The sequence below is a fragment of the Coccinella septempunctata genome, chromosome 4 (assembly GCF_907165205.1).
Source record: "Coccinella septempunctata chromosome 4, icCocSept1.1, whole genome shotgun sequence".
NCBI lineage: Eukaryota > Metazoa > Arthropoda > Insecta > Coleoptera > Coccinellidae > Coccinella > Coccinella septempunctata.
The window spans coordinates 22,524,934-22,538,983 of record NC_058192.1 but is presented as its reverse complement, the minus strand read 5'-3'; the positions used below and the strand labels follow the sequence as shown (position 1 = coordinate 22,538,983).

The 14,050-nt window shown below is 33.2% G+C and overlaps 1 protein-coding gene across 2 annotated transcripts; it reads left to right on the top strand.

The window, feature by feature from the left end:
- Nucleotides 1-1,548: 1,548 nt before the first annotated feature.
- Nucleotides 1,549-12,252, top strand: LOC123312333 (larval cuticle protein 1-like). 2 transcript variants are annotated; one of them, XM_044896704.1, is made up of 4 exons: nucleotides 1,561-1,894; nucleotides 5,619-5,728; nucleotides 8,821-8,930; nucleotides 11,703-12,252. In XM_044896704.1, the coding sequence occupies exons 3-4, from the start codon at nucleotides 8,836-8,838 to the stop codon at nucleotides 12,094-12,096; spliced, it is 489 nt and encodes a 162-aa protein (XP_044752639.1). In that variant the 5' UTR covers nucleotides 1,561-1,894; nucleotides 5,619-5,728; nucleotides 8,821-8,835; the 3' UTR covers nucleotides 12,097-12,252. The 2 variants fall into 2 exon arrangements, with proteins under 2 accessions (XP_044752638.1, XP_044752639.1); XM_044896703.1 differs by lacking the exon at nucleotides 8,821-8,930 and having other exon boundaries at nucleotides 1,549-1,894.
- The last annotated feature ends 1,798 nt before the right edge of the window (nucleotides 12,253-14,050 follow it).

Genomic DNA, 14,050 nt, shown 5'->3' with positions numbered 1-14,050 from the left:
GAAATGTGTCATCCGTTTTCTTCTAGCTCTATAGTTCTCGAGATCCTCTCAGTAGACAACGAATTTTGCCTGCCCTGTACATTGATCCTAACGAGCAGATGTATGCTCAACACACTAGATTGGAATGATAGATATTTGGATATTTATGACAAAACCCTTTGTTTTGAAAGGAAGGGCCAGCAGTTGTTCTATTGAGTAGAAAAAAATGTGTCAACTGCTCGATAGGAATAGAATATATTTGGCTACATCGACTACAAAGAAGCTGAACTAAGGCTTAAACTTACACGTCACAACTCAACCACAAAACTGACCTACGGCTATGGCGAGAAGAAAATTTGACAACAATAACAAATTCTGAATAAATACATTTTAAGAATATGATATCATATCATAAAGATTCTAGTTTATTGTCTGAGGTGGATGTTTAATAAAAGCTTTCGGAAGACTATGGCATTCATTATGTCTTTATTTCAAATATTTAATTAATTATTTGTTTGGCCATATTGTTTTCGAAAAGCTGTTTCTGACTAATATTGCATATCTTCTTACGAGAAACTATTTGTGCTAATTATTTTTACTATTATAGGGTACTTCTATTTAAAATATTGGGACCAAAAACACGAAATGAGTTTCAAGAAGAATGCAAGAATCAATAGGTATATCCTAAAATATCCTTCAATCAACATTCGTTATCATTTTACGAAAATGTCTGCTATCATTGAATTCTGAGCCAAAGTAGGTTCAAACTTTAGGGTTAGACTCATTGATGGAGTTGCTGCAGCCATCTTCAAGCACTTCAAATGAAAAAAAATTAAGTGAATAGTTAATGAGCAATATCCAACTGATGGTTTCTGAGTTATTGGTATCTGAATCATCTCTTTCAATATTTGGAAAATTTTAGATTAACTTCATTTACTAGTTGTGAACTATATACCGGTAAGAAGTACTATCCAAAATTTGTTGATCTCACACTACTAAAAATTAACAAAAAATGAATGAAAACTCTGTCCACAGAACATGTTTATATTTATTCATTCTTTAAAAATCGATCATTTTAGATTTTCAGTCAGGAAGTTATTCTAAGATCATTTTAGAAATAGGTACAAGTTTCTATAAATTCCCTCTGATGTGGGTCTCAGTATGTCCATGTTTTTCGATTATAGCTTTCTGGGGAAAGCCAGAAATTGATTTTTTATAGTCAATCCGTACTCAGCTAATCCTACTCTATATGTGATAAGAGTGTGTAGAGGTACTCTTGGGACACCCTGTATACAATATACCTACATGCAATATTTCTTAGATATGGGTTGATAATATTCGAAGACGAACGTCTCTGCATGCATAATAACTAAGGAAAAGTATTGACCCATTTAGATGAATCATGAAGTTCAGTCTTAATTCGTTTTTGGTTGAGAATGAGTGGATTCGTTAAAAGATTAAGTGCATTTTGACGGTGAGTAAGAAAAGGTTACATACGTAGGTATACAGTTCTTACCCAAATATCTTTCACATACGGAAGGTAGAGATTCTTTGTACATGGTCGTCTATGTACCTCTGTAGATATGAACAATCAATAATTAATTGGTTATGTGTCAGCAAATGCAACAGTATCATCTTCTTACGAAAGATGAATGTTGAATTTGGTTACTGAAAAAATTGAAATATCAACGATGTATAAGTAATGAACTGTGCATTATGTCTTATTGGTGGTTGCTATTTGAAGACAAGTTTCTGCATAGGACTATACCAAGGACTTCTACATTATTCTTCATTATTTCAAATGTTAGTATTTACCCATTTATAGATAGTTCTGGAAGTAAATTCGTCATTAGGTATTGGGTGATATCGAAGTGAATTCGGATACGATACCTATAAGATGAAGTTTATCTTATTGGTGAGTTACAGTTTCTCCTTAATAAATTGAACAAAAATAGATTTTTTTTTCACCTTTTTCTAAATTTAATTCGATGAAGCATATTGCATTAATACCATTTCTCTTCTAAGGGACTTCATATTGTCGATTTTCAACTTCATGCATAGTCACAAAACTTTCTTCATAACATAATAATCAACAGATCTCACTGAAATAACTATTTATTTTTTGTTATCATGATTTTCATTATGACATATCAGAAAACAGTTTATCTGAAGGAGAGTTGCTATGAGAATGTTATTTCTGATTCTGATACAACTTCACAGCAGAAGGTAGTTACTGATGTTCTAATGCTAATAATGCAAAACTGAAAAACGAGCCTTGTAGTTTTGTCGATAAATAAATGAAAAATTTTTCATGAAATGAAGGACTAATAATGGGTAACCCTCTGAGCTCATTACCATCAGAAATTTTCATGTATTATATTGAGGAATGAATTCATAAATCACCTTTGATTAAAAATTTCATTTACTGGCATAGATACGTAGATGATATTGCAGTGTGTTTCGTCGGGACTTATCGTCAGTTGAATGAATTCTTTGATTTTATCAATTCAGTACATCCTTGCATTCAATTCACGATGGAAATATAATTACCTAAATAATAAAATAAATTTTTTGGACCTGGCAATAAGTAAAATTAATTACGATGAGAGTTTAGTGTCTGCAAATTCAAATATCATGGAAGTATTAACGACATGCAGACAATTAATAATAAGCATGTCTTCGCGATAGTTCATAAACCTTCATATGCGGATATAACAATTCATAAGAACTCAACATACTCGTACTCACAGAAAATAGCGGCGTCTAATAGTATGATTCATAGACAAGTAAATATTCTACCGAGTATTCCACGTTCAAAAAGTTATTTTACTGAAGAATTAAACATAACAAAACAGTTATGGGGATGCTTGCGAAATAGTTATTCAATCAACTATGTTATTAATGACAGCGATTAATAATTGAGATATTTCAGAGTGCGATCATAAATCGCTCAATTCAAACGAGTTGATTACAAGATTTTTCCGTCGACCACATTTTGAATTGTATGGCAATCCTTGATTGCAAAAATTTTCTATCGATACCGCCAAGTCAAATTTGACATTTTATGAGTTTTCTATCTTCATATCGGAATGTTTATATTTATGCGGCTGATCGAACAATATCAAGTTTCCTAAAACTCCAAAATCGAATTAAGAATTATTTATGGAAACTCCTTTTCCATTAGTTATCCAACACGTAAAAGATTCGCTTCACAATTCCGAAATTTCAGAAATACACCCTTCGATACTTAGTAAACATTCCAATATGTGAAAGCTTTTGACGTAGAATGCTTTCACTAAAGTCTAGTAATATCTGCCATTTCGACAACAGTGGAACCGATCATGAAGATATACAATTCTATATCTACAAATTACAAAAATTATTTCTGCATGTAATCTGTGTCTATACCTTCCCAACACCGATGACATTTTGTATCATTGTTTTTTTTTCTTGTCAAATGTGATCACCAAACTTTATATTTAGTTAATCTGGAAACAGGTGACCTTACTTCGATGATATTAGTATAGGGATGGTGGGGGAAAAGGTCGAAATATTCGATAACCAAACCTCCAACCTAGCCGACGTTTCGGAAATTATATTTCCATCATCAGGGCACTGAAAATGAGTATACAAAATGTTTAAAATTCTCTCCTTTCACGACAGTGGGACAAAAGTACAAAATAATACAGGGATAATAATTAGTTCTCAAAAATTGATCTAAAAATGAAGAAAATCTTAAAAACTACAAATCACACAAAATTACAAAAATAGAGTCACTAGAGTAAAAACCGAAAAGTGCAGTACAGAGGAGAAGGAGAGAAAAAAAAACATTATATATGGAAGGATATGTACATATATGTAAACAAATATCAATTATTCAATAAATAAATAAATAAATAGATTAGATGGAAAAATGACTAGAAAAACACAGAATAACAGATCAATTGATACTTACAGGATGAAATTGCTTTTCCTACTGTGTTTGAAAAAATAAAAGTATTCATAAAAGTCATAAAAATCTAAACAATGGTATGCTCTCATCGAAGTAGAAACATTGACAACTCATGCAGATGGGGAACATGTGGAGACAAACACAGAGTAATGATAGTTTTTTAGTGTTTAAAAATATAATGTGAGGAAGGTTTTAGCAGCATGCAGACAGGAATTGAATTCTGAAAAAAGTACCACCCAGAGCAGGATTCGAACCTACGACCCCCCGATTACCGGTCAGGTACTCTCCCAACTCTCCAGACAATGCCGATGGATCCTCACGTCAGCCCGGGTAGCTCAGTTGGGAGAGTACCTGACCGGTAATCGGGGGGTCGTAGGTTCGAATTCTGCTCTGGGTGGGACAAAGAAATGTATATAGAAATACGTTTTCTTTCTTACTTTCTTCAATAAATTATGATATATGTTAGAAAGGTGCTGTATGTCAGCTCTGGAATTGACAGAATCATGAATTTCCTTGACGGGACATTCCCAACGCCATCCACATCATGATAAGTACCCGAGACACTAATCGGAAAACCCTCACCGAGAATACGGTTTACAAAAGAGATAGGCAAACTATTTTTAAGAAGTATCGAGATCTTACGTATTCTAAGTTTTTCCCCCAGTATACCTCATCAGAGAGGTGTAACGCCCTGTATTTCAATGATAATGCTGATTTTATTTACGAGTGGATGATGAGAGATAAAATTTATATAACGTTCAGAGAAAAATGGCTTATGGAACCATTCAAACAGTTAGAACGTTCAATTCATCTCGTTGAATCTTAAGGTCTATTCGTAAATGATTTCAAAATATTATATTATATTTATTGAGTTTTAGGTGATCAGAAAACTTTCATGACAATTATTGACTCGATAGGCGTTGCCGGATAGTGAAAATGACGTAGAATTACCATGAGAGAGCAATATGTTAAAATTCGAAAAAAATATATTTTGATATATTCCATTCCAGCCCATTCGAGAGGTCCATAGAGGGCATATTCGAGTTGAGACATTATTGATATCGTTCCATTCGTTCCCTATAATATCTGTTGAAGAATTTGTGGAGCTGGTGGAAGCTGGAGTTGTAGAACACACTACTACAACTCTCTAACGATCATAATTTTTTCGCAAACCTTCACAATTCATCTCTTCTCAATTCACTCGCTAGGTACTACCAAAATCAATGCAACATACAAATAAAATACCTAATTATTTGGGTAGCTGCTGAATACTTCTATGTTGGATTGCTCATGACAATAATGCGTTAATAGGAAATTAACCACTAAAAGGGTTCATTAACGGATAATTTCGTGTACGTTAAACAGTGCTATTTAAGAGGTCGGAGGAAAAAGTACATTTAGGTTTAATGACCCATTTAAATTTAAGAATTTCATTTTTAATGGAATAATGGCGGATGAAAATCAATAGGGCATAAAATTTTGACGAAGTATCCTGCAACTGGGCTTTGAATGAGTTATAAGAAGTATTTTATCTTCTATCGATTGTAATGTAAAAATGAGTTTGTGAATTCATATAAGCGTCTAATGTTTCAAAACTTTCATATGATGGAATCATGATAAATAATTTTTGAAACTTGGTATCTTATTGGAATTTTGAACTTTGAAAACTTTCCTATTGTATTTTCAGATTTCAACCACGTTGATGTCATGTGTTATTAGCGCACCCGTCGGAAACGATGCCGATGCTACCATAATCAGTTATGAATATGAGCAGAAGGAAAACGGATACTTTTTCTCGTGAGTTCTATATGTATTTACTTTATACTTCGACATTTTTTGCTCGGCGGGGCAGCAAAACGTTTATTCAACGGTATCTGACAATTTATCTGGTTTGAAAATACGTTGGTTACTCATTCTAAATAAACTTTCGGATACACTCAAATAAACTTGTTCTATAAGATTGAATAATCTTGGCGTATAGGATCGAGTAACCTCGGAGTATAAGAATGAATGAACCTGTCGTATAGATATGAAGCTGAAAAAACCTGTCGTACAATAATAAATAACCAAGAACTTTTGTCTTATGAAAAATTCTTGAGTTGCAAACCTGTTTTCAAAATTAATGTAATTGTTTTTCGCTTTATATGTATAAAATTTTTTTTTCCATTTTATGGAAACAACAACTTCTTATAAAGAAACAAAAGACCTGTTCGTTTCGTTTCATAAAGTTCTTCTGATTCAAAAGTCATCAAAGTAAGTAAGTAACAAGACTACAAATTTTCTATCGATACCGCCAAGTCAAATTTGACATTTTATGAGTTTTCTATCTTCATATCGGAATGTTTATATTTATGCGGCTGATCGAACAATATCAAGTTTCCTAAAACTCCAAAATCGAATTAAGAATTATTTATGGAAACTCCTTTTCCATTAGTTATCCAACACGTAAAAGATTCGCTTCACAATTCCGAAATTTCAGAAATACACCCTTCGATACTTAGTAAACATTCCAATATGTGAAAGCTTTTGACGTAGAATGCTTTCACTAAAGTCTAGTAATATCTGCCATTTCGACAACAGTGGAACCGATCATGAAGATATACAATTCTATATCTACAAATTACAAAAATTATTTCTGCATGTAATCTGTGTCTATACCTTCCCAACACCGATGACATTTTGTATCATTGTTTTTTTTTCTTGTCAAATGTGATCACCAAACTTTATATTTAGTTAATCTGGAAACAGGTGACCTTACTTCGATGATATTAGTATAGGGATGGTGGGGGAAAAGGTCGAAATATTCGATAACCAAACCTCCAACCTAGCCGACGTTTCGGAAATTATATTTCCATCATCAGGGCACTGAAAATGAGTATACAAAATGTTTAAAATTCTCTCCTTTCACGACAGTGGGACAAAAGTACAAAATAATACAGGGATAATAATTAGTTCTCAAAAATTGATCTAAAAATGAAGAAAATCTTAAAAACTACAAATCACACAAAATTACAAAAATAGAGTCACTAGAGTAAAAACCGAAAAGTGCAGTACAGAGGAGAAGGAGAGAAAAAAAAACATTATATATGGAAGGATATGTACATATATGTAAACAAATATCAATTATTCAATAAATAAATAAATAAATAGATTAGATGGAAAAATGACTAGAAAAACACAGAATAACAGATCAATTGATACTTACAGGATGAAATTGCTTTTCCTACTGTGTTTGAAAAAATAAAAGTATTCATAAAAGTCATAAAAATCTAAACAATGGTATGCTCTCATCGAAGTAGAAACATTGACAACTCATGCAGATGGGGAACATGTGGAGACAAACACAGAGTAATGATAGTTTTTTAGTGTTTAAAAATATAATGTGAGGAAGGTTTTAGCAGCATGCAGACAGGAATTGAATTCTGAAAAAAGTACCACCCAGAGCAGGATTCGAACCTACGACCCCCCGATTACCGGTCAGGTACTCTCCCAACTCTCCAGACAATGCCGATGGATCCTCACGTCAGCCCGGGTAGCTCAGTTGGGAGAGTACCTGACCGGTAATCGGGGGGTCGTAGGTTCGAATTCTGCTCTGGGTGGGACAAAGAAATGTATATAGAAATACGTTTTCTTTCTTACTTTCTTCAATAAATTATGATATATGTTAGAAAGGTGCTGTATGTCAGCTCTGGAATTGACAGAATCATGAATTTCCTTGACGGGACATTCCCAACGCCATCCACATCATGATAAGTACCCGAGACACTAATCGGAAAACCCTCACCGAGAATACGGTTTACAAAAGAGATAGGCAAACTATTTTTAAGAAGTATCGAGATCTTACGTATTCTAAGTTTTTCCCCCAGTATACCTCATCAGAGAGGTGTAACGCCCTGTATTTCAATGATAATGCTGATTTTATTTACGAGTGGATGATGAGAGATAAAATTTATATAACGTTCAGAGAAAAATGGCTTATGGAACCATTCAAACAGTTAGAACGTTCAATTCATCTCGTTGAATCTTAAGGTCTATTCGTAAATGATTTCAAAATATTATATTATATTTATTGAGTTTTAGGTGATCAGAAAACTTTCATGACAATTATTGACTCGATAGGCGTTGCCGGATAGTGAAAATGACGTAGAATTACCATGAGAGAGCAATATGTTAAAATTCGAAAAAAATATATTTTGATATATTCCATTCCAGCCCATTCGAGAGGTCCATAGAGGGCATATTCGAGTTGAGACATTATTGATATCGTTCCATTCGTTCCCTATAATATCTGTTGAAGAATTTGTGGAGCTGGTGGAAGCTGGAGTTGTAGAACACACTACTACAACTCTCTAACGATCATAATTTTTTCGCAAACCTTCACAATTCATCTCTTCTCAATTCACTCGCTAGGTACTACCAAAATCAATGCAACATACAAATAAAATACCTAATTATTTGGGTAGCTGCTGAATACTTCTATGTTGGATTGCTCATGACAATAATGCGTTAATAGGAAATTAACCACTAAAAGGGTTCATTAACGGATAATTTCGTGTACGTTAAACAGTGCTATTTAAGAGGTCGGAGGAAAAAGTACATTTAGGTTTAATGACCCATTTAAATTTAAGAATTTCATTTTTAATGGAATAATGGCGGATGAAAATCAATAGGGCATAAAATTTTGACGAAGTATCCTGCAACTGGGCTTTGAATGAGTTATAAGAAGTATTTTATCTTCTATCGATTGTAATGTAAAAATGAGTTTGTGAATTCATATAAGCGTCTAATGTTTCAAAACTTTCATATGATGGAATCATGATAAATAATTTTTGAAACTTGGTATCTTATTGGAATTTTGAACTTTGAAAACTTTCCTATTGTATTTTCAGATTTCAACCACGTTGATGTCATGTGTTATTAGCGCACCCGTCGGAAACGATGCCGATGCTACCATAATCAGTTATGAATATGAGCAGAAGGAAAACGGATACTTTTTCTCGTGAGTTCTATATGTATTTACTTTATACTTCGACATTTTTTGCTCGGCGGGGCAGCAAAACGTTTATTCAACGGTATCTGACAATTTATCTGGTTTGAAAATACGTTGGTTACTCATTCTAAATAAACTTTCGGATACACTCAAATAAACTTGTTCTATAAGATTGAATAATCTTGGCGTATAGGATCGAGTAACCTCGGAGTATAAGAATGAATGAACCTGTCGTATAGATATGAAGCTGAAAAAACCTGTCGTACAATAATAAATAACCAAGAACTTTTGTCTTATGAAAAATTCTTGAGTTGCAAACCTGTTTTCAAAATTAATGTAATTGTTTTTCGCTTTATATGTATAAAATTTTTTTTTCCATTTTATGGAAACAACAACTTCTTATAAAGAAACAAAAGACCTGTTCGTTTCGTTTCATAAAGTTCTTCTGATTCAAAAGTCATCAAAGTAAGTAACAAGACTACAATATCATGAAACCTTCGAAGTAAGGAAAATTTTACCAACGTGCCAGAGCTCATAATGCTGTATGGGGGAAATACTTTATGATTATGATTACATACTTTGATTTAATATTGATTGGAGTAAGAGCTCGAAAAGATATTCCTGATGAAATGTCACAATGGAATTAGTTTAACCATAATATAGCTGGTTTAGTTTTTTATAAGTATACAAAACTAATGGAAAATATTCCTACATTTGATCTCGACCTCCAAGGGTATCAAATCAAATCAAAAAGACCCAAATTAATTTTCAGTTCATTGTTTGAATAATAATATGAAACAAGTTTGTGTAAATCAACAAAAACAGAACAAAAACTTACTTTATTCAAATGGGTTTATGCGAATTTTGAGTCAGTATGAAATCCACAATGTTTTCACCCTTGGGAAGCATAGAACAATTGAATAGCGATTTTTGAGTTAATCTATACTACATTCACATGTATTTTAGCAGTCGGTTGACCTTATATAATTTTCTCAAGTTTTTGTAACTAGAACGGAGTAAGGTTGGCACTCATGAAATGTCGTTAATGTCATAACGCCGTTGCCACAACTAATATCAATTTTTATTACGAAAATGCCGGAAGTGATTGAAAAAAGAGACAGGGTTTCAGGAGGTGCTATTTAGAATTCAGGTCCGCTCATTCAAATGGTTATACCCTGATATTCTAAAATCCACAATACGTCAGACGGTAGCGAACATATTCATTCTAAGAGAATTTATATAATGTTTCCTCTGAATCTAAACGACTTATATTTCAGCTGATTTCCACAATCTGAAAGATTGTGAATGAAGAGGATGACAAAGAATTTCCTTCTATTGGGAGACCCAAAAAAGTTGTGGCATTTGAGAATTTTATGTTTGAGTGAATTAATGCGAAAAGTTTACTACAGGATTTTCGATGAATGTCATCGTAAAATAAGTTCCCGAAAATTGATTTTTTTATTTTTCATTTGACTTGTCCTATACATTGTAAATATATTAAGGTTCCAATAAACAGCTTAATTATTATCAATGCATTATGATGAACAGCCACAAATACGCGCCAGTTGTCCTGTTAATTCTTTATTCATGTGAAATTTTTGTTCGAAGGTGAAGTTCATTTTGATTTGAAACTTCCTTTAATTCCTTTTACTTATATTGATACAAGATGATTTTTGTTGAAGAATTTATCATTCTTGTAATTATCTGTTAATTCCTTCGGGAGATACACATTCCCAACCACTGCATCATATGCATTTCATCTTCGTGTTAATATTTTTGAAATACAACTAATATAACGTATTCAAACGTATTCAAGCCAAAGAAGATAACGAACATTAACTCTCCTCAAGCTAGTGTATATTATGATATTATACTGATCTCTTGTATTTTCCATGCAAATAACTGGATTTGGTATGCCTTCAATCAGTTTGTATGAACTTCAGTTATGTTCGTCACATATTTTCCGAAGAGATTCGACATTGTGATAAAATACGTAATAACAGAAACTTTTACGTAGAACGGGCAACATAGTGTTGACTTAAAACCCAAAAATGTTTTGACAGGTTTCATGACCCCACATTTTCGTAATATACAGAGTGAAATGTGTCAACTTTCCATGGACCAAACGAGTGCTAAAATAAAAGTGAATGGAGTATATGTTAGGAAGTTTTTCTTTATAGCTCATCAAAATAAACGAAGAGATATGTCACACACTAGATTATATGCTAAACTGCATCAAAAGTCAACGATTTTAAAACTTTTTGCACGATTACCTTCGTTCGATTTTTTCAAGAACGCGTGAAACTAAAAATTATAACCTGTTTTTTTCGTGTGTATTCGCACTTCACCACGTCTCCTGGTGAATAGTGTGGTGATGTCAAATTTGTTCACAGAATAAGCTTTTAATACGCAGAAGGGCATAATTTCCATTGACATACTTAGAACTTCTTTTTATATCTCGAAATAATATAATTCGTATAATCTGTTGAAATAAATATTAATTTAATACACAACTTGATTTTCAATTACCTACACTGTGAGGAATATCATTTCTGGGTCAAAGTCTTCTGATTGTTTTAGTGAACGACCTTCATCGTTAAAAATCCGAGAAAGCTGGTCTGACCTTTCAGATGATGATTCTTCTATTTTTTCAGTTATTTCAGTATTTGAGGAACCCTTACCCCTCACGTTGTGCAATCATGTCCCATAGATAATATAACGGTTGTATGGTTGAAAAAAAAGATTTTCAAGAAACTTGTGATACATTATTCTATGTTTCAGTTACACAACTAGCAACGGAATCACGAGGGAAGAAAACGCTGTAATAGTAGATGATCCTAATGGAAAAAATGAAGAAAATCAAATTATAAGAATAAATGGATATTATTCTTACACAGATAAAGATAATAACCTATATCGAGTAGATTACGTAGCAGACGAGAATGGGTACATAATATTGGAAAAGCCTAAGCTTTCACCTTCTCAAACTGCCACCCAAGGACTATCGATTCCGAAACCTGCTTACAAGCCTCAATTACAGCCTCGACCACCAGCTTACAAGCCTCAAGCTCCTCCTATTGTATTTCCCAAACAAGAGACATATTTGCCTCGCCCGACTTATAAGCCCCAATCAGAAATATCTTCAGCAGCTCTGGCTTCACTTGGCGGGTCGTAGAATAAGAATTCATGAACAGAAAACTCTTGTATAATCAGCGATTACACGTATTTTATTGTTTAATCTGTGAATATTTTCTCTTTCATATTTTATTATTGTGATAATAATAAAAATGTTTAACTGGTACCTACTTCCTCAATAGATTCTGCAATTCAATTCATTCTCTTCGAGAAAATAATCCAAAATGACTTTCGCACCAGCCTAATAAATAATTTCATTGCTTATCAATAATCAAGAATGTATTCTATGTCATGTAATGCCATAATTTTGCAGATGGTACAACATTATAATTTTATTTGTCCGCTATAAAATTAGCAGCGCAATCAAGACCCAAGAAAACGATGTGATAGAAGATGATTCTAATGACAAAATGATAAAAAACAAATAATAATACTAAATGGATATCATTTTTAAGCAGATTAAGACAACAACGTTTATGGAATAGCCCACGAAAATGGGTTCAGGGTCGTGGAATAACCTGAGCCTCCACCTGCTCAAACTGCCCCCTGAAAATTTCCATACCGGCTTTCAAGCCTCTAGTACAAAAAGGAATATCTTCAGCAGCTCTGGCTTCTTTTGTAGGGTCTCTTGTATAATCAACAAATAACCTAGCAAGTGCTATATCCCACGTAAAATCTATTCTTAAGCATCTACGTTATATACAGGGTGACTTTTGAAAACGAAACAGCTGAGATAGCAGGTGAAATGAACTTATTTCAAAAAAATACACGTCGATTTTCAACTCAAAGAAGACAACTTCTAATGAAATTCACAACCGTATCGTTTCAACCCTTAGTGTTGCAACCCCAAACCCTAAATTTCAAATTGGAAAGGATCAGTTACATCTCATTTGAGAGGCCTCTTTATTCCGAATCCTGAATATCTCATGTACCTATATCATATTAAGTGTGATTCATAAGAAAGAATCAAATGAATTATTTTAGAAATATTATATAGCTTAGCGATTCATCCTCCTCAAATAACCCCTTTGCATTTCCATCAGGTCCATCAGGATGAAGCGTCAATAATGGATGCGATGTTGCAACTACTCATGCATTTGAGAGAAGACGCTTCGGCGTTAAGCCGTTTACAGACGAGTGACATGGATGTTTACAAGCAGTGACAACCGAAGATTGTAGAGCTAACTCTATAATCTTTGGTGACAACCTGATTGACAGACACTGTAAACTTTTAGAGCATGGAGGTAGGAAAAGATTGGAGGGGCCATACCGATATAAACAAAACAAAGAATGGACACAATGGTATGGCTGACCTCGATCTATTTAAACGTTGGATTGTAGTTGAAAGACAAACAGTGTTGAACAAAAGTGGTTCCTTGTTCAAAATATATTCTTAGATATACATCAAAAGCTAATGTAAAAAAGGCGGGAGTTTAATTTCACAAGTATGTTTCTAACTTTATACTACTGTTGTGTGTTGAATGATTACTATTATCTCATATCAATCTGTTGAAACTGCTATTATCGCCGAAATCAAATTTTTCTGCTGGAGCCTTGAAAAACAAGACACCAGTAACTCGAATATTCAAGATAAACTAATACCTTTTTCTCTACTTTTTTATATTCCATAAGTTTCCTGTGGACACTGAAAGTAATCCCAGATTCAGGCATTCTGCAGAAAAAACTGGTTACCATCATCCCATGTAAGGATTTGTTCCCTTTATTTCGAAGAAGAGTTAGAGAACATATTATACCTTGCATTTTCTTTCAAAAGAGGTAAAGTTCATAATCCGTCCAAGTCTCTGAGTACTTCCATTGTCAATGTCAAAGCTATATTAGAGATAATCAGCTTACTACGCTTTTGACAATGGTTGGTCGCAATCACTTCCCTTACCTCTCAATGATAATATAAATCACAAATACACATTATCTTATTCCAGGGATTGTAACATTGTATATGTTCTAATAAATTGTACATTTTGTAAATTCCCTTC

Excerpts from the sequence above, each read along its gene's own strand:
- LOC123312333 (XM_044896703.1), top strand. Across the intron at positions 5,729-11,702 it reads GAAAACGGATACTTTTTCTC|TTACACAACTAGCAACGGAA; the intron begins GTGAGTTCTATA and ends TCTATGTTTCAG.